At 35.1% G+C, this 23,242-nt stretch overlaps 2 protein-coding genes across 6 annotated transcripts in view; one reads left to right on the top strand and one right to left on the bottom strand.

Annotated features, from left to right (window-relative positions):
• The window catches only part of LOC143232433 (potassium/sodium hyperpolarization-activated cyclic nucleotide-gated channel 2-like), an 84,782-nt gene extending 71,085 nt beyond the window's left edge, over positions 1-13,697 (bottom strand). Inside the window, exon 1 of the mRNA XM_076467888.1 lies at positions 13,603-13,697. Within this exon, the coding sequence (XP_076324003.1) occupies positions 13,603-13,697 (95 nt within the window). The remainder of the gene's footprint in view (positions 1-13,602) is intronic.
• Positions 1-23,242, top strand: part of LOC143231885 (RNA-binding protein, mRNA-processing factor 2a-like) — a 442,935-nt gene that overhangs the window by 138,080 nt on the left and 281,613 nt on the right. The window lies entirely within an intron of this gene.

Here is a 23,242-nt window from a genome sequence, read left to right as displayed (position 1 = left end):
CAGACAAGTCAAGTAGAGGATTCATGTCTCTAACAATGATACAGACAAGTCAAGTAGAGGATTCATATCTCTAACAATGATACAGACAAGTCAAGTAGAGGATTCATATCTCTAACAATGATACAGACAAGTCAAGTAGAGGATTCATATCTCTAACAATGATACAGACAAGTCAAGTAGAGGATTCATATCTCTAACAATGATACAGACAAGTCAAGTAGAGGATTCATGTCTCTAACAATGATACAGACAAGTCAAGTAGAGGATTCATATCTCTAACAATGATACAGACAAGTCAAGTAGAGGATTCATATCTCTAACAATGATACAGACAAGTCAAGTAGAGGATTCATATCTCTAACAATGATACAGACAAGTCAAGTAGAGGATTCATATCTCTAACAATGATACAGACAAGTCAAGTAGAGGATTCATCTCTAACAATGATAGTCAGATTCATATCTCTAACAATGATACAGACAAGTAGAGGATTCATATCTCTAACAATGATACAGACAGGATTCATATCTCTAACAATGATACAGACAAGTCAAGTAGAGGATTCATATCTCTAACAATGATACAGACAAGTCAAGTAGAGGATTCATGTCTCTAACAATGATACAGACAAGTCAAGTAGAGGATTCATATCTCTAACAATGATACAGACAAGTCAAGTAGAGGATTCATATCTCTAACAATGATACAGACAAGTCAAGTAGAGGATTCATATCTCTAACAATGATACAGACAAGTCAAGTAGAGGATTCATATCTCTAACAATGATACAGACAAGTCAAGTAGAGGATTCATATCTCTAACAATGATAGTCAGACAAGTCAAGTAGAGGATTCATATCTCTAACAATGATACAGACAAGTCAAGTAGAGGATTCATATCTCTAACAATGATACAGACAAGTCAAGTAGAGGATTCATATCTCTAACAATGATACAGACAAGTCAAGTAGAGGATTCATATCTCTAACAATGATACAGACAAGTCAAGTAGAGGATTCATATCTCTAACAATGATACAGACAAGTCAAGTAGAGGATTCATATCTCTAACAATGATACAGACAAGTCAAGTAGAGGATTCATATCTCTAACAATGATACAGACAAGTCAAGTAGAGGATTCATATCTCTAACAATGATACAGACAAGTCAAGTAGAGGATTCATCTCTAACAATGATACAGACAAGTCAAGTAGAGGATTCATATCTCTAACAATGATACAGACAAGTCAAGTAGAGGATTCATATCTCTAACAATGATACAGACAAGTCAAGTAGAGGATTCATGTCTCTAACAATGATATAGACAAGTCAAGTAGAGGATTCATATCTCTAACAATGATATAGACAAGTCAAGTAGAGGATTCATATCTCTAACAATGATACAGACAAGTCAAGTAGAGGATTCATGTCTCTAACAATGATATAGACAAGTCAAGTAGAGGATTCATGTCTCTAACAATGATATAGACAAGTCAAGTAGAGGATTCATGTCTCTAACAATGATATAGACAAGTCAAGTAGAGGATTCATATCTCTAAGAATGATATAGACAAGTCAAGTAGAGGATTCATATCTCTAAGAATGATATAGACAAGTCAAGTAGAGGATTCATATCTCTAACAATGATACAGACAAGTCAAGTAGAGGATTCATATCTCTAACAATGATACAGACAAGTCAAGTAGAGGATTCATGTCTCTAACAATGATACAGACAAGTCAAGTAGAGGATTCAAGTAGAGGATTCATGTATCTAACAATGATACAGACAAGTCAAGTAGAGGATTCATGTCTCTAACAATGATACAGACAGTCAAGTAGAGGATTCACGTCTCTATCAATTACAAAACCAGTCAAGTAGAGGATTCATATCTCTAACAATGATACAGACAAGTCAAGTAGAGGATTCATATCTCTAACAATGATACAGACAAGTCAAGTAGAGGATTCATGTCTCTAACAATGATACAGACAAGTCAAGTAGAGGATTCATATCTCTAACAATGATACAGACAAGTCAAGTAGAGGATTCATGTCTCTAACAATGATACAGACAAGTCAAGTAGAGGATTCATATCTCTAACAATGATACAGACAAGTCAAGTAGAGGATTCATATCTCTAACAATGATACAGACAAGTCAAGTAGAGGATTCATATCTCTAACAATGATACAGACAAGTCAAGTAGAGGATTCATATCTCTAACAATGATACAGACAAGTCAAGTAGAGGATTCATATCTCTAACAATGATACAGACAAGTCAAGTAGAGGATTCATATCTCTAACAATGATACAGACAAGTCAAGTAGAGGATTCATATCTCTAACAATGATACAGACAAGTCAAGTAGAGGATTCATATCTCTAACAATGATACAGACAAGTCAAGTAGAGGATTCATATCTCTAACAATGATACAGACAAGTCAAGTAGAGGATTCATATCTCTAACAATGATACAGACAAGTCAAGTAGAGGATTCATGTCTCTAACAATGATACAGACAAGTCAAGTAGAGGATTCATATCTCTAACAATGATACAGACAAGTCAAGTAGAGGATTCATATCTCTAACAATGATACAGACAAGTCAAGTAGAGGATTCATATCTCTAACAATGATACAGACAAGTCAAGTAGAGGATTCATATCTCTAACAATGATACAGACAAGTCAAGTAGAGGATTCATATCTCTAACAATGATACAGACAAGTCAAGTAGAGGATCTCTAACAACAGACAAGTCAAGTAGAGGATTCATATCTCTAACAATGATACAGACAAGTCAAGTAGAGGATTCATATCTCTAACAATGATACAGACAAGTCAAGTAGAGGATTCATATCTCTAACAATGATACAGACAAGTCAAGTAGAGGATTCATAGAGGATTCTCTAACAATGATACAGACAAGTCAAGTAGTGGATTTAGTCTCTAACAATGATACAGACAAGTCAAGTAGAGGATTCATATCTCTAACAATGATACAGACAAGTCAAGTAGAGGATTCATATCTCTAACAATGATACAGACAAGTCAAGTAGAGGATTCATATCTCTAACAATGATACAGACAAGTCAAGTAGAGGATTCATATCTCTAACAATGATACAGACAAGTCAAGTAGAGGATTCATATCTCTAACAATGATACAGACAAGTCAAGTAGAGGATTCATATCTCTAACAATGATACAGACAAGTCAAGTAGAGGATTCATATCTCTAACAATGATACAGACAAGTCAAGTAGAGGATTCATATCTCTAACAATGATACAGACAAGTCAAGTAGAGGATTCATGTCTCTAACAATGATACAGACAAGTCAAGTAGAGGATTCATATCTCTAACAATGATATAGACAAGTCAAGTAGAGGATTCACGTCTCTAACAATGATACAGACAAGTCAAGTAGAGGATTCATGTCTCTAACAATGATATAGACAAGTCAAGTAGAGGATTCATATCTCTAACAATGATACAGACAAGTCAAGTAGAGGATTCATATCTCTAACAATGATATAGACAAGTCAAGTAGAGGATTCATATCTCTAACAATGATATAGACAAGTCAAGTAGAGGAGGATTCAGTGTCTCTAACAATGATACAGACAAGTCAAGTAGAGGATTCATGTCTCTAACAATGATACAGACAAGTCAAGTAGAGGATTCATGTCTCTAACAATGATACAGACAAGTCAAGTAGAGGATTCATATCTCTAACAATGATACAGACAAGTCAAGTAGAGGATTCATATCTCTAACAATGATACAGACAAGTCAAGTAGAGGATTCATATCTCTAACAATGATACAGACAAGTCAAGTAGAGGATTCATATCTCTAACAATGATACAGACAAGTCAAGTAGAGGATTCATATCTCTAACAATGATACAGACAAGTCAAGTAGAGGATTCATGTCTCTAACAATGATACAGACAAGTCAAGTAGAGGATTCATATCTCTAACAATGATACAGACAAGTCAAGTAGAGGATTCATATCTCTAACAATGATACAGACAAGTCAAGTAGAGGATTCATATCTCTAACAATGATACAGACAAGTCAAGTAGAGGATTCATATCTCTAACAATGATACAGACAAGTCAAGTAGAGGATTCATGTCTCTAACAATGATACAGACAAGTCAAGTAGAGGATTCATATCTCTAACAATGATATAGACAAGTCAAGTAGAGGATTCATATCTCTAACAATGATATAGACAAGTCAAGTAGAGGATTCATGTCTCTAACAATGATACAGACAAGTCAAGTAGAGGATTCATGTCTCTAACAATGATACAGACAAGTCAAGTAGAGGATTCATATCTCTAACAATGATACAGACAAGTCAAGTAGAGGATTCATATCTCTAACAATGATACAGACAAGTCAAGTAGAGGATTCATATCTCTAACAATGATACAGACAAGTCAAGTAGAAGATTCATATCTCTAACAATGATACAGACAAGTCAAGTAGAGGATTATCTCTAACAATGATACAGACAAGTCAAGTAGAGGATTCATATCTCTAACAATGATACAGACAAGTCAAGTAGAGGATTCATATCTCTAACAATGATATGATATTCAGACAAGTCAAGTAGAGGATTCATATCTCTAACAATGATACAGACAAGTCAAGTAGAGGATTCATATCTCTAACAATGATACAGACAAGTCAAGTAGAGATTCATGTCTCTAACAATGATACAGACAAGTCAAGAGGATTCATGTCTCTAACAATGATACAGACAAGTCAAGTAGAGGATTCATATCTCTAACAATGATACAGACAAGTCAAGTAGAGGATTCATGTCTCTAACAATGGAGACAAGTCAAGTAGAGGATTCATATCTCTAAGAATGATATAGACAAGTCAAGTAGAGGATTCATGTCTCTAACAATGATACAGACAAGTCAAGTAGAGGATTCATATCTCTAACAATGATACAGACAAGTCAAGTAGAGGATTCATATCTCTAACAATGATACAGACAAGTCAAGTAGAGGATTCATATCTCTAACAATGATACAGACAAGTCAAGTAGAGGATTCATGTCTCTAACAATGATACAGACAAGTCAAGTAGAGGATTCATATCTCTAACAATGATACAGACAAGTCAAGTAGAGGATTCATGTCTCTAACAATGATACAGACAAGTCAAGTAGAGGATTCATATCTCTAACAATGATACAGACAAGTCAAGTAGAGGATTCATATCTCTAACAATGATACAGACAAGTCAAGTAGAGGATTCATATCTCTAACAATGATACAGACAAGTCAAGTAGAGGATTCATATCTCTAACAATGATACAGACAAGTCAAGTAGAGGATTCATATCTCTAACAATGATACAGACAAGTCAAGTAGAGGATTCATATCTCTAACAATGATACAGACAAGTCAAGTAGAGGATTCATATCTCTAACAATGATACAGACAAGTCAAGTAGAGGATTCATATCTCTAACAATGATATAGACAAGTCAAGTAGAGGATTCATATCTCTCTAACAATGATATAGACAAGTCAAGTAGAGGATTCATATCTCTAACAATGATACAGACAAGTCAAGTAGAGGATTCATATCTCTAACAATGATACAGACAAGTCAAGTAGAGGAGTCTCTAACAATGATACAGACAAGTCAAGTAGAGGATTCATATCTCTAACAATGATACAGACAAGTCAAGTAGAGGATTCATATCTCTAACAATGATACAGACAAGTCAAGTAGAGGATTCATATCTCTAACTCTAGACAAGTCAAGAGAGGATTCATATCTCTAACAAGTAGACAAGTCAAGAGGATTCATATCTCTAACAATGATATAGACAAGTCAAGTAGAGGATTCATATCTCTAACAATGATACAGACAAGTCAAGTAGAGGATTCATGTCTCTAACAATGATACAGACAAGTCAAGTAGAGGATTCATGTCTCTAACAATGATACAGACAAGTCAAGTAGAGGATCTCTAACAATGATACAGACAAGTCAAGTAGAGGATTCATGTCTCTAACAATGATACAGACAAGTCAAGTAGAGGATTCATATCTCTAACAATGATACAGACAAGTCAAGTAGAGGATTCATGTCTCTAACAATGATACAGACAAGTCAAGTGATCTCTAACAATGATACAGACAAGTCAAGTAGAGGATTCATATCTCTAACAATGATACAGACAAGTCAAGTAGAGGATTCATATCTCTAACAATGATACAGACAAGTCAAGTAGAGGATTCATATCTCTAACAATGATACAGACAAGTCAAGTAGAGGATTCATATCTCTAACAATGATACAGACAAGTCAAGTAGAGGATTCATATCTCTAACAATGATACAGACAAGTCAAGTAGAGGATTCATATCTCTAACAATGATACAGACAAGTCAAGTAGAGGATTCACGTCTCTAACAATGATACAGACAAGTCAAGTAGAGGATTCATATCTCTAACAATGATACAGACAAGTCAAGTAGAGGATTCATATCTCTAACAATGATACAGACAAGTCAAGTAGAGGATTCATATCTCTAACAATGATATAGACAAGTCAAGTAGAGGATTCATATCTCTAACAATGATATAGACAAGTCAAGTAGAGGATTCACGTCTCTAACAATGATATAGACAAGTCAAGTAGAGGATTCATGTCTCTAACAATGATATAGACAAGTCAAGTAGAGGATTCATGTCTCTAACAATGATACAGACAAGTCAAGTAGAGGATTCATATCTCTAACAATGATATAGACAAGTCAAGTAGAGGATTCATATCTCTAACAATGATATAGACAAGTCAAGTAGAGGAGAGGATTCACGTCTCTAACAATGATATAGACAAGTCAAGTAGAGGATTCATATCTCTAAGAATGATATAGACAAGTCAAGTAGAGGATTCATGTCTCTAACAATGATACAGACAAGTCAAGTAGAGGATTCATGTCTCTAACAATGATACAGACAAGTCAAGTAGAGGATTCATATCTCTAACAATGATACAGACAAGTCAAGTAGAGGATTCATATCTCTAACAATGATACAGACAAGTCAAGTAGAGGATTCACGTCTCTAACAATGATACAGACAAGTCAAGTAGAGGATTCATATCTCTAACAATGATACAGACAAGTCAAGTAGAGGATTCATATCTCTAACAATGATACAGACAAGTCAAGTAGAGGATTCATGTCTCTAACAATGATACAGACAAGTCAAGTAGAGGATTCATATCTCTAACAATGATACAGACAAGTCAAGTAGAGGATTCATATCTCTAACAATGATACAGACAAGTCAAGTAGAGGATTCATATCTCTCTCTAACAATGATACAAGACAAGTCAAGTAGAGGATTCATATCTCTAACAATGATACAGACAAGTCAAGTAGAGGATTCATATCTCTAACAATGATACAGACAAGTCAAGTAGAGGATTCATGTCTCTAACAATGATACAGACAAGTCAAGTAGAGGATTCATATCTCTCTAACAATGATACAGACAAGTCAAGTAGAGGATTCATATCTCTAACAATGATACAGACAAGTCAAGTAGAGGATTCACGTCTCTAACAATGATACAGACAAGTCAAGTAGAGGATTCATATCTCTAACAATGATACAGACAAGTCAAGTAGAGGATTCATATCTCTAACAATGATACAGACAAGTCAAGTAGAGGATTCATATCTCTAACAATGATACAGACAAGTCAAGTAGAGGATTCATATCTCTAACAATGATACAGACAAGTCAGACAAGTCAAGAGGATTCATATCTCTAACAATGATACAGACAAGTCAAGTAGAGGATTCATATCTCTAACAATGATACAGACAAGTCAAGTAGAGGATTCATATCTCTAACAATGATACAGACAAGTCAAGTAGAGGATTCATGTCTCTAACAATGATACAGACAAGTCAAGTAGAGGATTCATATCTCTAACAATGATACAGACAAGTCAAGTAGAGGATTCATGTCTCTAACAATGATACAGACAAGTCAAGTAGAGGATCTCTAACAATGATACAGACAAGTCAAGTAGAGGATTCATGTCTCTAACAATGATACAGACAAGTCAAGTAGAGGATTCATATCTCTAAGAATGATATAGACAAGTCAAGTAGAGGATTCCGTCTCTAACAATGATACAGACAAGTCAAGTAGAGGATTCATATCTCTAACAATGATATAGACAAGTCAAGTAGAGGATTCACGTCTCTAACAATGATACAGACAAGTCAAGTAGAGGATTCATATCTCTAACAATGATACAGACAAGTCAAGTAGAGGATTCATATCTCTAACAATGATACAGACAAGTCAAGTAGAGGATTCATATCTCTAACAATGATACAGACAAGTCAAGTAGAGGATTCATATCTCTAACAATGATACAGACAAGTCAAGTAGAGGATTCATGTCTCTAACAATGATACAGACAAGTCAAGTAGAGGATTCATATCTCTAACAATGATACAGACAAGTCAAGTAGAGGATTCATATCTCTAACAATGATACAGACAAGTCAAGTAGAGGATTCATATCTCTAACAATGATACAGACAAGTCAAGTAGAGGATTCATATCTCTAACAATGATCTCTAACAATGATACAGACAAGTCAAGTAGAGGATTCATATCTCTAACAATGATACAGACAAGTCAAGTAGAGGATTCATATCTCTAACAATGATACAGACAAGTCAAGTAACAAGAGGATTCATATCTCTAACAATGATACAGACAAGTCAAGTAGAGGATTCATCTCTAACAATGATACAGACAAGTCAAGTAGAGGATTCATATCTCTAACAATGATACAGACAAGTCAAGTAGAGGATTCATATCTCTAACAATGATACAGACAAGTCAAGTAGAGGATTCATATCTCTAACAATGATACAGACAAGTCAAGTAGAGGATTCATGTCTCTAACAATGATACAGACAAGTCAAGTAGAGGATTCATATCTCTAACAATGATATAGACAAGTCAAGACAAGGATTCATGTCTCTAAAGTAGAGGATTCAGTAGAGGATTCATATCTCTAACAATGATACAAGACAAGTCAAGTAGAGGATTCAAGTAGAGGATCTCTAACAATGATACAGACAAGTCAAGTAGAGGATTCATATCTCTAACAATGATACAGACAAGTCAAGTAGAGGATTCATATCTCTAACAATGATACAGACAAGTCAAGTAGAGGATTCATATCTCTAACAATGATACAGACAAGTCAAGTAGAGGATTCATATCTCTAACAATGATACAGACAAGTCAAGTAGAGGATTCATATCTCTCTAACAAGTCAATGATCATATCTCTAACAAGATCAAGTAAGGATTCATATCTCTAACAATGATACAGACAAGTCAAGTAGAGGATTCATATCTCTAACAATGATACAGACAAGTCAAGTAGAGGATTCATATCTCTAACAATGATACAGACAAGTCAAGTAGAGGATCTCTAACAATGATACAGACAAGTCAAGTAGAGGATTCATATCTCTAACAATGATACAGACAAGTCAAGTAGAGGATTCATGTCTCTAACAATGATACAGACAAGTCAAGTAGAGGATTCATATCTCTAACAATGATACAGACAAGTCAAGTAGAGGATTCATATCTCTAACAATGATAACAGACAAGTCAAGTAGAGGATTCATGTCTCTAACAATGATACAGACAAGTCAAGTAGAGGATTCATATCTCTAACAATGATACAGACAAGTCAAGTAGAGGATTCATATCTCTAACAATGATACAGACAAGTCAAGTAGAGGATTCATATCTCTAACAATGATACAGACAAGTCAAGTAGAGGATTCATGTCTCTAACAATGATACAGACAAGTCAAGTAGAGGATTCATATCTCTAACAATGATACAGACAAGTCAAGTAGAGGATTCATATCTCTAACAATGATACAGACAAGTCAAGTAGAGGATTCATATCTCTAACAATGATACAGACAAGTCAAGTAGAGGATTCATATCTCTAACAATGATACAGACAAGTCAAGTAGAGGATTCATATCTCTAACAATGATACAGACAAGTCAAGTAGAGGATTCATATCTCTAACAATGATACAGACAAGTCAAGTAGAGGATTCATATCTCTAACAATGATACAGACAAGTCAAGTAGAGGATTCATATCTCTAACAATGATACAGACAAGTCAAGTAGAGGATTCATATCTCTAACAATGATACAGACAAGTCAAGTAGAGGATTCATATCTCTAACAATGATACAGACAAGTCAAGTAGAGGATTCATATCTCTAACAATGATACAGACAAGTCAAGTAGAGGATTCATATCTCTAACAATGATACAGACAAGTCAAGTAGAGGATTCATATCTCTAACAATGATACAGACAAGTCAAGTAGAGGATTCATATCTCTCTACAGACAACAAGTAGAGGATAACAAGATAACAAGACAAGTCAAGTCAAGAGGATTCATATCTCTAACAATGATACAGACAAGTCAAGTAGAGGATTCATATCTCTAACAATGATACAGACAAGTCAAGTAGAGGATTCATATCTCTAACAATGATACAGACAAGTCAAGTAGAGGATTCATATCTCTAACAATGATACAGACAAGTCAAGTAGAGGATTCATATCTCTAACAATGATACAGACAAGTCAAGTAGAGGATTCATATCTCTAACAATGATACAGACAAGTCAAGTAGAGGATTCATATCTCTAACAATGATACAGACAAGTCAAGTAGAGGATTCATCTCTAACAATGATACAGACAAGTCAAGTAGAGGATTCATATTCTCTAACAATGATATGATACAGACAAGTCAAGTAGAGGATTCATGTCTCTAACAATGATACAGACAAGTCAAGTAGAGGATTCATATCTCTAACAATGATACAGACAAGTCAAGTAGAGGATTCATATCTCTAACAATGATACAGACAAGTCAAGTAGAGGATTCATATCTCTAACAATGATACAGACAAGTCAAGTAGAGGATTCATATCTCTAACAATGATACAGACAAGTCAAGTAGAGGATTCATATCTCTAACAATGATACAGACAAGTCAAGTAGAGGATTCATATCTCTAACAATGATACAGACAAGTCAAGTAGAGGATTCATATCTCTAACAATGATACAGACAAGTCAAGTAGAGGATTCATATCTCTAACAATGATACAGACAAGTCAAGTAGAGGATTCATGTCTCTAACAATGATACAGACAAGTCAAGTAGAGGATTCATATCTCTAACAATGATACAGACAAGTCAAGTAGAGGATTCATATCTCTAACAATGATACAGACAAGTCAAGTAGAGGATTCATATCTCTAACAATGATACAGACAAGTCAAGTAGAGGATTCATATCTCTAACAATGATACAGACAAGTCAAGTAGAGGATTCATATCTCTAACAATGATACAGACAAGTCAAGTAGAGGATTCATATCTCTAACAATGATACAGACAAGTCAAGTAGAGGATTCATATCTCTAACAATGATACAGACAAGTCAAGTAGAGGATTCATATCTCTAACAATGATATAGACAAGTCAAGTAGAGGATTCATATCTCTAACAATGATACAGACAAGTCAAGTAGAGGATTCATGTCTCTAACAATGATACAGACAAGTCAAGATTCATATCTCTAACAATGATACAGACAAGTCAGGATTCATGTCTCTAACAATGATACAGACAAGTCAAGTAGAGGATTCATATCTCTAACAATGATACAGACAAGTCAAGTAGAGGATTCATGTCTCTAACAATGATACAGACAAGTCAAGTAGAGGATTCATATCTCTAACAATGATACAGACAAGTCAAGTAGAGATTCATGTCTCTAACAATGTACAGACAAGTCAAGTAGAGGATTCATGTCTCTAACAATGATACAGACAAGTCAAGTAGAGGATTCATATCTCTAACAATGATACAGACAAGTCAAGTAGAGGATTCATATCTCTAACAATGATACAGACAAGTCAAGTAGAGGATTCATATCTCTAACAATGATACAGACAAGTCAAGTAGAGGATTCATGTCTCTAACAATGATACAGACAAGTCAAGTAGAGGATTCATATCTCTAACAATGATACAGACAAGTCAAGTAGAGGATTCATATCTCTAACAATACAGACAAGTCAAGTAGAGGATTCATATCTCTAACAATGATACAGACAAGTCAAGTAGAGGATTCATATCTCTAACAATGATACAGACAAGTCAAGTAGAGGATTCATATCTCTAACAATGATACAGACAAGTCAAGTAGAGGATTCATATCTCTAACAATGATACAGACAAGTCAAGTAGAGGATTCATCACGTCTCTAACAATGATACAGACAAGTCAAGTAGAGATTCATATCTCTAACAATGATACAGACAAGTCAAGTAGAGGATTCATGTCTCTAACAATGATACAGACAAGTCAAGTAGAGGATTCATATCTCTAACAATGATACAGACAAGTCAAGTAGAGGATTCATATCTCTAACAATGATACAGACAAGTCAAGTAGAGGATTCATATCTCTAACAATGATACAGACAAGTCAAGTAGAGGATTCATATCTCTAACAATGATACAGACAAGTCAAGTAGAGGATTCATATCTCTAACAATGATACAGACAAGTCAAGTAGAGGATTCATATCTCTAAACAATGATACAGACAAGTCAAGTAGAGGATTCATATCTCTAACAATGATACAGACAAGTCAAGTAGAGGATTCATATCTCTAACAATGATACAGACAAGTCAAGTAGAGGATTCATATCTCTAACAATGATACAGACAAGTCAAGTAGAGGATTCATATCTCTAACAATGATAGAGACAAGTCAAGTAGAGGATTCATGTCTGTAACAATGATACAGACAAGTCAAGTAGAGGATTCATATCTCTAACAATGATACAGACAAGTCAAGTAGAGGATTCATGTCTCTAACAATGATACAGACAAGTCAAGATTGTTGAAAACTTCGATGATCAGATTATTGTTAAACATTCTTTTTTAACTTTCATGCTCATAACTCATCTAAGTTAATACGAATCGACTCCAACTTCCAATAATTTACTTTTGCTATAATCTTCATTGATTCTCCTAAAATGACCTCAGTTAACATTAAATGTATGAGTTTTTGAAATTATGTCGATAATTGTTTCCGGACTTTAAATTGTTCTGAAATGTTATTAGTTATCTAAGAAAGGCACAGTTCTTCTGAAAGTATTTTTAGTCGTTGGCAGTTCATAGTATTCATGAACGTCGATTTTCTACATAGAGAAAAGGAAAGAAATACAATGATTTTTCAATGTTTATAAAGATAAGTGAAACGTTACAAGTACACAGCATGTAATAACAAAGCAACGAGACCTTGGAAGCCACTCAATATCATAATATCCAAACAAGAAAGCAGACGCTGTTATTTGTTTGATGTTTTCGAAGATGATAATGCTGTAAGTTGACCCGAAGGAACGTCAAACCTTTCGACTAAATCATCCGAGCTTGGCAAACTCAAACCACTTACCTGATACCAATGGACAAGAAAACTTCTTGTTGCGATAGAAATCCTATGAGGTGATGGAATATTTCAAAACGTTGCGAGAGGAAGCAAGAAAACATTTAGAGATTGTGGACGTATGACAAACCCTGTTCGGTTTTTACGTGATTAACATAGACGAATATCTTACAAGAAATGGATAATTTAGTTGTATTTGATTTTCGGAAACATAGGTTACTACAAAATGACTATTTCAAATACCTCTATCTTTAAAATGTCAAAGGGATGTTTTAAAGTGAAATAAGAACGTTATAGTAAGAAGAACGACTCAGATGAAAACTTATGATTACTTTGATAGATTCCGCTTTCCTGATTTGGCAATGATTCAATTAAAATAGAAATATGCATTTTCATTCTGACAAATGAAAACTACCTTATTATTGAAATATAAAACATCTTATTTAAATATTAATTAAAATCTTTAATGATTTCTATTAAATAAATATTGAAATTACTTTTGTCAACAGAAAAATCCTAGTTTTACTTTGGTTTGATTTGCTTTGAATTTCGCGAAAAACTATACGAGGGTTATCTGCGCTAGCGGTCCCTAATTTAACAGTGTAAGACTAGTGAGAAGGCAGATAATCATCACCACACTCCGCCAACTCTTGGACTACTCCTTTTCTAACGAATAATGTGATTGACCGTCATGTTATAACGCTCCCACGGCTGAAAGAGTGAGCATGTTTGATGTGAAGGGGATTCAAACCCGAGACCCTGGGATTACAAGTCGAGTGCTTTAACCACCTGGTCATGCCGGGGCCCCTAGTTTTAGTGTTCTTTCATTATTCCAGATGCAAAAATTGCTTTTTCATGGGTTTGCTAGAAATATATTTTATATCACCCAATGATGTATGTGTGTTTTGTGACAGGAAACTCACGTCGGGCTATCTCTTACTTCCAATCGAGTTCCTGATTTTAGCGTTATAAATCCGTAGACTTACCGCTGTACTAGCGGAGGACCAACCAATGATAGTAATGAAACTTACACGAACACACTCCTTGTTAACTGGTACACAAGAATAACTTGTGAAGTAGCTGTTAATAAAAAAAACAAAACGTTCCTTCACTTTCTGTTAACTGTTCCACAAGAATGACTTGTGAAGTAGCTGTTAATAAAAAACAAAACGTTCCTTCACTTTCTGTTATATGGTCCACAAGAATAACTTGTGAAGTAGCTGTTAATAAAAAACAAAACGTTCCTTCACTTTCTGTTAACTGTTCCACAAGAATAACTTGTGAAGTAGCTGTTAATAAAAAACAAAACGTTCCTTCACTTTCTGTTATATGGTCCACAAGAATGACTTGTGAAGTAGCTGTTAATAAAGCACACAAAACGTTCCTTCACTCTCTGTTAACTGGTCCACAAGAATGACTTGTGAAGTAGCTGTTAATAAAAAACAAAACGTTCCTTCACTTTCTGTTAACTGGTCTTGCAGATCATAATAAAAGTTTGAACTAAAAACAGGAACTCTTTCAAGGACAGCAATGTGGCAGAAACGAATCTAAGTTATGATAAACTGATAAGTATAACCGTTTAAAACTGTTTTGCAAACCCTTAAAATATTCAGTAATATAATGATTTTCATGTGACGAGTCTTAAGTTTTGTGACGAACTTCAGTGCTAGTTTTTCGTATTATAATGATAATGACAAATATAAAAACAAAGCTGTAGTTATTTTAATGTTCTTCAGCTAAGAATCGATAAAGACGTTAGATATGGATAAAAAAATTAATAAATAGATGGTTACAGAAAATAATTTATATATATATATATATATAAAGAAAGGAAGAGAAAGAATGATGGCCAACACATAATTAAAATAAATAACGGGCAGATAGAAAGACGACCAAACATATTAAAAGACAAATTTATAAAAGTCATGACGGATAGTCAAGTTACTAGATAGATTGATAGTCATTAGAGTTAACCCTAAACACCTAAGACCTCACTAAGAATTCGCTCGTTGAGTAAACATTGTGTAATTTTCCTAAATGAGACGGTCGTTATTTTGGATATTAATTCCCAGAAGTAACAGTTGTAATGGAACGTAATATTAATACCACCTAGAGGGGAAAAACCACCTTTCGATTAGCGTTTACTTCCATCAATTATTAGATACGCTGAAGTTCTTATATTTTGAGACAGACAATAAAAGGAATAAATCATCTCAGTATTTTTCCCGAGTCGTATTACAGAGAAAGAAAGTCTTCGTATAAGAGGTTTGTTTGACGAGCCTTGAGGATATTTAATATTCGTAACGTCCAATTAAACTCTTTTTGCGATGTATACTTTTAAAGATTGAATGTTACAGAATCTTTCATTGGTTATCGTGTGAAAAAGGAAAGAGATGTTGGAGATGAAAAACGATTCGTCGTTCAAGGAGAATGTTGTAAACAGAGACTCTTTTTGTCTAACCTCAATCTGACCACAGAGTTAAAACGTTGCGTTTATTAAGAAGATGACTGGAACAAAAACAAATGTCGCAGTTTTCAGCTTTGTTCAACCAGTTGATATTTCCTGGAGTTTGAATTTCTAATCTAAATGATATAAAAGTACGATATTTTTTACCACACGTAGCCCGTAACGTGAGTGATTGGAGTAAATAGCTATGTTTAAGTTATATTGATTAACGATCCCGCTGACAAGGTATGATAAGTATGTACCGCAAATATTAGATTTCTTGTTTGTTTTTGAATTTCACGCAAAGCTACACGAGGGCTATCTGCGCTAGTCGTCCCTAATTTAGCAGTGTAAGACTAGAAGGAAGGCAGCTAGTCATCACCACCCACCGCCAACTCTTGGACTACTCATTTACCAACGAATTATACCTTTACATAATAACGCCCCCATGGCTGAAAGGGCGAGAATGTTTGGTGGGACGGGTATTCGAACCTGCGACCCTCATATAACAAGCCAAGCGCTCTAACCACCTAGCCATATACAGGGCTCCGTAAATATTAAACCCTTATACATTGACTCAAATGTAAGATTTCAAACAGGAAGTCAATAAAACTGCAATTTGTCGAAACGTTCATAAAAATGTAACGGGATATATTTATTTATCTTTGAAACATATTTTGCCTTTGTCATTAAAAGTTTGAGCATAGGTCTATGAGAGGTATTTTCTTGTTTCTTTGGCTGAAAGAATTGTGTACCGTGAGCAATATGAAGTTGTTGTTTGTTGGTGTTGTTTTGTATTAAGCACAAAGCTACACAATAGGCTATCTGTGCTCTGCCCACCACAGGTATCGAAACCCGGATTTTAGCGTTGTAAGTCCGCAGACATATCACTAAGCCACTGGGGGCAATATGAAGTTGATAACGTAACTTATGCAATCACAAGAACAAGTTTCGTCTCTAACTGTTAATAACGCTTGTTTCGTTAGGCCATAAAACACTTCAGTGTTGAAAAGATATTCCAATGTATTTAAGGTAAGCACTTAAAGAGTTTGAAACATTTTCATCTTGTTCAAACATCATATGGGACTTAGATAAAAATTCCTCATGTTGAAGATATGTTATTATGCATTTAAGGTAAAGAATTAAACACCTCAGAACAATTTCAAATCGTTAAAACTTAAACAAAGATTTCTTTACAGAACCACGAGGAATAATTTGTTAGCGAGACCAATCAAAAAGCGTAATTTTTGTACAAGCTAAAAATATCGATAGTGTCAGAAAATTCTAAAAAGCAAAGTTGTGTAATGCGCGAAGGTACCTTGAATAACACATGATATTTTTAGCTTTTGAATTTCGCGCAAGGCTGCACGAGGGCTATCTACGCTAGCCATCCCTAATTTAGCAGTGTAAGACTAGAGGGAAGGCAATTAGTCATCACCACCCACCGCCAACTCTTGGACTACTCATTTACCAACGAATTATACCTTTACATAATAACGCCCCCATGGCTGAAAGGGCGAGAATGTTTGGTGGGACGGGGATTCGAACCTGCGACCCTCATATAACAAGCCAAGCGCTCTAACCACCTAGCCATATACAGGGCTCCGTAAATATTAAACCCTTATACATTGACTCAAATGTAAGATTTCAAACAGGAAGTCAATAAAACTGCAATTTGTCGAAACGTTCATAAAAATGTAACGGGATATATTTATTTATCTTTGAAACATATTTTGCCTTTGTCATTAAAAGTTTGAGCATAGGTCTATGAGAGGTATTTTCTTGTTTCTTTGGCTGAAAGAATTGTGTACCGTGAGCAATATGAAGTTGTTGTTTGTTGGTGTTGTTTTGTATTAAGCACAAAGCTACACAATAGGCTATCTGTGCTCTGCCCACCACGGGTATCGAAACCCGGATTTTAGCGTTGTAAGTCCGCAGACATATCACTAAGCCACTGGGGGGCACTATATAGTTGATAACGTAACTTATGCAATCACAAGAACAAGTTTCGTCTCTAACTGTTAATAACGCTTGTTTCGTTAGGCCATAAAACACTTCAGTGTTGAAAAGATATTCCAATGTATTTAAGGTAAGCACTTAAAGAGTTTGAAACATTTTCATCTTGTTCAAACATCATATGGGACTTAGATAAAAATTCCTCATGTTGAAGATATGTTATTATGCATTTAAGGTAAAGAATTAAACACCTCAGAACAATTTCAAATCGTTAAAACTTAAACAAAGATTTCTTTACAGAACCACGAGGAATAATTTGTTAGCGAGACCAATCAAAAAGCGTAATTTTTGTACAAGCTAAAAATATCGATAGTGTCAGAAAATTCTAAAAAGCAAAGTTGTGTAATGCGCGAAGGTACCTTGAATAACACATGATATTTTTAGCTTTTGAATTTCGCGCAAGGCTGCACGAGGGCTATCTACGCTAGCCATCCCTAATTTAGCAGTGTAAGACTAGAGGGAAGGCAATTAGTCATCACCACCCCTCGCCAACTCTTGGGCCACTCTTCTACCAACGAATAGTGGGACTGATCGTCACATTATAACGCTCCCACGGCTGAAAGGGTGAGCATGTGTGGTGCGACGGGGATTCGAACCCTTAACCCAGGTGGCCATGCCGAGCCAATAACACATGATTACGTTAGTTCTGTTTCCTGAAATAACCATCAAGTTAAAAATTACATAAAGTAACGACACGATTTCATACAGAGTAAATATGTATGTGCCTTTATCAACTGTATTAGAATATAACTTTTTAGCTTTAACGTCACCTGTCTTTGCCCTCCGGTGGGTCAGCGGTAAAGTTACGGTTCCATTCCCATTTGTGGTCATAGCAAAGAGTCCAATGATGCCTTACATTTAAAAACAACAAACGAACAAAACATGTGTGTAGAATAATATTATAGAAAAAGTCCGGAAGTAGGTTTAATTTTAGTGGTATGTTATTAAGACTAATAAGATAGTAAGGGCATTAACCTTTAAACCTTGTCTGAGGCTTAGGTAATTTATTTAATTAATGCACATTGTTTTAAATTAGACAGTCCCCAAATGGATAACTTTAATGTTTTCAATCATTGTATTTCCTTTTCCGTGTAATATTTGTAATGTTGAAATAATTAGCGAGCTTATTGAAATTAAAGAACTTAAGAAACACGCAGTGAGCAGATTGAATATTTGGTTAACTCATTTTTTTACACGAATCCTTTAGATTACACATTATTCTCTTTCGGTTCTTTACGCCAACAAATCGAAAACAAAATCCATTCGAGTAGCGTCTTGGTAAGGTTTACTTTCTTTCTTATTTAAAAAGATTTCGAATTTTCAGCTTTTCGTATACTGGAAATTACTTCTTTAACTTTTTAAACATTTCTCAGTAAACTTCTACAAGAAGAATTAATATCTAGATTTTGAGTGAACCTAAAGAAATAACATGTGAGTTACGAAAAAACAAATCACAAAATTTGGAATATAACTCACTGATGTATACTTTAATTAAAAGAGCCAACAGATAGACGGTTTCCAAAGTTGACCTCTTCAAAAAACGTGAAGTAAGAGGTAATCAAGGAGGCAGAGATAAAACCAAAATAACACATATTTATTATATATATAAACCTACATATTTATTCTGTAAAACTATATTTTCCAAAAGATAGCCGAAAACTTACAAAAAATTAATAAAATGAATGACAGGAAACGTGTGGTTCAGAAAGGACTTGGACCGGGTACAGCCAGGTGGTTAGAGAGCTCGACTTGTAATCTGAGGGTCGTGAGCTCAAATAACCGTCACACCGAAGATGTTCATGGTGAGGTTATAATGTTACGGTCAATTCCGCTATTCGTTGGTAAAAGAATAGCCCAAGAGTTGGCTGTGGGTAGTGATTACTAGCTGCCTTCCCTCTAATCTTATACTGCTAAATTATGGATGGCTAGCGCAGATAATCCTTGCGTGGCTTTGCGTGAAATTAAAAACAACAACAAATAATCCAATATTCTCTGTGCATACTTGTCCTCACGATGCATACCTGTCATACTCTTAAAGCATCATCATTAATTAATATAACTTAGACATAGCTAGCTGTGGGCATAGTACACAACTCTGCGATAAGTCTACCGATTTACAACGTTAAAATCAGGGGTTCGATCCCCCTCGGTGGACTCAGCAGATAGTCCGCTGTGGCTTTGCTATAAGAAAAAACACACAGTAAACAGCACAACGTGGATTTGTTGGAAAAGCAAACAAATAAGCAAGCAAAACAAGTGTCTTTGATGGTATGCCATGTGATGTGACATGCACATTTTAAATTTGTATAAAAGTGAATAAAACGCAGCGTGTTTTTAATAAGTCTTTAGATTAACAGCGAAGTTCATTGATGATAGTAAAATACAGGACTAGCAGAGGTGATAAAACGTTTCCTTGATGGTAAGAACAAAAGGCTGACTAGAAGCTGATCAAACAAGGGTCAGTACAGAACGACTACAGTTTCCACAAGATGTCTCTATGGACTCTCTCAAACAATTGACACAGTTGACCAGAAACCTGGAGATGACTGCAAAAGACAACCAGCATTTGTCATTATATTCTCAAAAGCAACCGGCGGACCTAAATTCTCCAATTGAAACAAAAAGTTCGCGTGAGCAAATGGACAAAGAAGTCCAGCATACATTAGGTAATAAACAGGTTTCATGACCATAGGTCTTTATTCTAAATGACCAGTGGCACGATATCTTTAAATTTCGTTACAAATAAAACGTTTTCAGTAACGTTAAAAAAGCTTCATTGATTTGAAACACATTACGGCCGAATGTCTATGTCACAGGCGAAGAGTGATTTACAATTGTGCAACTTACGGGATTCGTACACATTACGAAAATTGTCTAGATAAGGTACGTTCAACTTTTACCGAGGAAAGGCACAGCGCTATGGTGCCAAAACTGTGAAACATAGAGTGAAAACATGATGGAAACATTTTAATACACTCGTCTGCACTAGGTAATACACTCGTCTGCACCAGGTAATACACTCGTCTGCACTAGATGATACACTCGTCTGCACTAGGTAATACACTCGTCTGCACTAGATGATACACTCGTCTGCACTAGGTAATTCGGAAGCCAAACCGCACATGATGTCACTTTCATGGTTTTCTGGAAAAGAAATATAAATATTTATTCACACTTGCACAGAAATTATTTACACATTTCAGTTTGTTTAGATTCTGGAATCAACAGTTTTCACACTTCTATAGAAACTATTTTCCCACTTCAGTTTCTGTGGATCTTGGAATTAGCAGTTTTTACACTTGTACAGAAATTATTTACACATCTTTTGTATGGATCTTGAAACTAACAGTTTTTCACACTTCTATAAAGGCCCGGCATGGCCAAGCGCGTAAGGCGTGCGACTCGTAATCCGAGGGTCGCGGGTTCGCGCTCGCGTCGCGCTAAACATGCTCGCCCTCCCAGCCGTGGGGGCGTTATAATGTGACGGTCAATCCCACTATTCGTTGGTAAAAGAGTAGCCCAAGAGTTGGCGGTGGGTGGTGATGACTAGCTGTCTTCCCTCTAGTCTTACACTGCCAAATTAGGGACGGCTAGCACAGATAGCCCTCGAGTAGCTTTGTGCGAAATTCCATAAAACAAAAAACAAACAAACACTTCTATAAAATCTATATTCACACCTCAATATCTATGCAACTTAGAATTAACAGTTTTTCCAATTTCTGTAGAAACTATATTCACATATCAGTACCTATTGGTTCTGGAGTTAATAGTTACATTTCTGAAGAAACCATTCCCACATGTCAGTGTTTGCGATCTTGAATTAATGAAACCTAAGCCAGCGTTTGCAGAAAAATGACACAGAACACGAAATATTCGCCTGTACAGAACAGTATACCAGTCATGATCAGTTGTAAACGAAAGAAAAACAGTTGTTATTATTTAGGTTACTTTATATTTTGAAATAAGCACAGAGCTACACAAAGAGCTATATGTGCTCTACCCACCACAGGTATCAAAACCAAATTTCTAGCGTTATGAGTCCGAAGACATGCCGCTGGGGAGCTTATTTGACTTTAACTGAAAAATTGCTTCCTTACAATGATCGCCAAGTTATAAAGTTACCATGTACTTGTCCCTGCATGGGTGGGGGGCGGCATGTTTGATAGAAACAAAATATTTGCTATAGCTTAAAGTAAACGTTCTTTACTAAGACTACTTTATTATATTTGCCCGCCAAAATGCCATAACAATCGACTTTTATTCAGCGAGAAAAGTGTTTTATGACATTTTGGTTGTAAGAAATGCGTACACGAATAACATGATCAATTTGTTCGCAACGTACAAGCTGTGTACGGGAGTGTAATTTAAACGATAGATCATGTTTTTTTTTTATAGAACTTTGTCCAAGAAGTGCACTCAGCACTTCATTAAATTATATGACCAATATGAACAGAGGTTTTATGTCGCAAATATTTTAATATACAAATTGATATCTGAAGCATAACACTGTACGCTTACTTACATTTACGTGTTGGTGTGAACCATAAAAGAAACACGTATACAACTATACGTAAGTACAAACGACAGAATCACTCTGTACGAGCCCACGTGTAGTTAAAATGTATCTTAAGACTATACTTGCGTATGTATATATGTATGTACGTAAGGTACACAACAATCTAGTTCTACTAGTGCACAAGCAGTATGTGGAACGAAAATTATAACACATACTTGCATAAGTACACGTAAGGGTTAAGTGTGAACCATAAAATCACACTTGCACGCATGTTGGACGACCAGTTGTCTGGGAAATGTCATAAACGAAACATATAAACGCCATATTATGGCTATGTTTCAACATTGGTTACACCCAGGTAATCTATACTAATGGTGAATAAACAGTTGGCCTTTAAGTCAAAGTAAAACACAGATTTAGTTAATTTTCAATAAAGAGGAACCCATTTTTAAGAAAATACAAGTTCTGAAACGGCTTGACTTTATTATAATAAAGTTTTTCATAACTAAATCAAACCGTCTCAGAACTTGTGTTTAGTTAACATTTATTACACATGCAGAAAAATTGCATTAATACGGTTTCTAATGATCAAAGAAAGACCAACTTATTTCTAAAATCAAATACGTTGCATAGTAATGTAATTAGAGCTTACACTGATGCTGTTTAACGTT

This window comes from Tachypleus tridentatus, chromosome 11 (genome assembly GCF_004210375.1).
Source record: "Tachypleus tridentatus isolate NWPU-2018 chromosome 11, ASM421037v1, whole genome shotgun sequence".
Lineage (NCBI taxonomy): Eukaryota > Metazoa > Arthropoda > Merostomata > Xiphosura > Limulidae > Tachypleus > Tachypleus tridentatus.
This window is presented reverse-complemented; position numbering and strand designations above follow the sequence as displayed.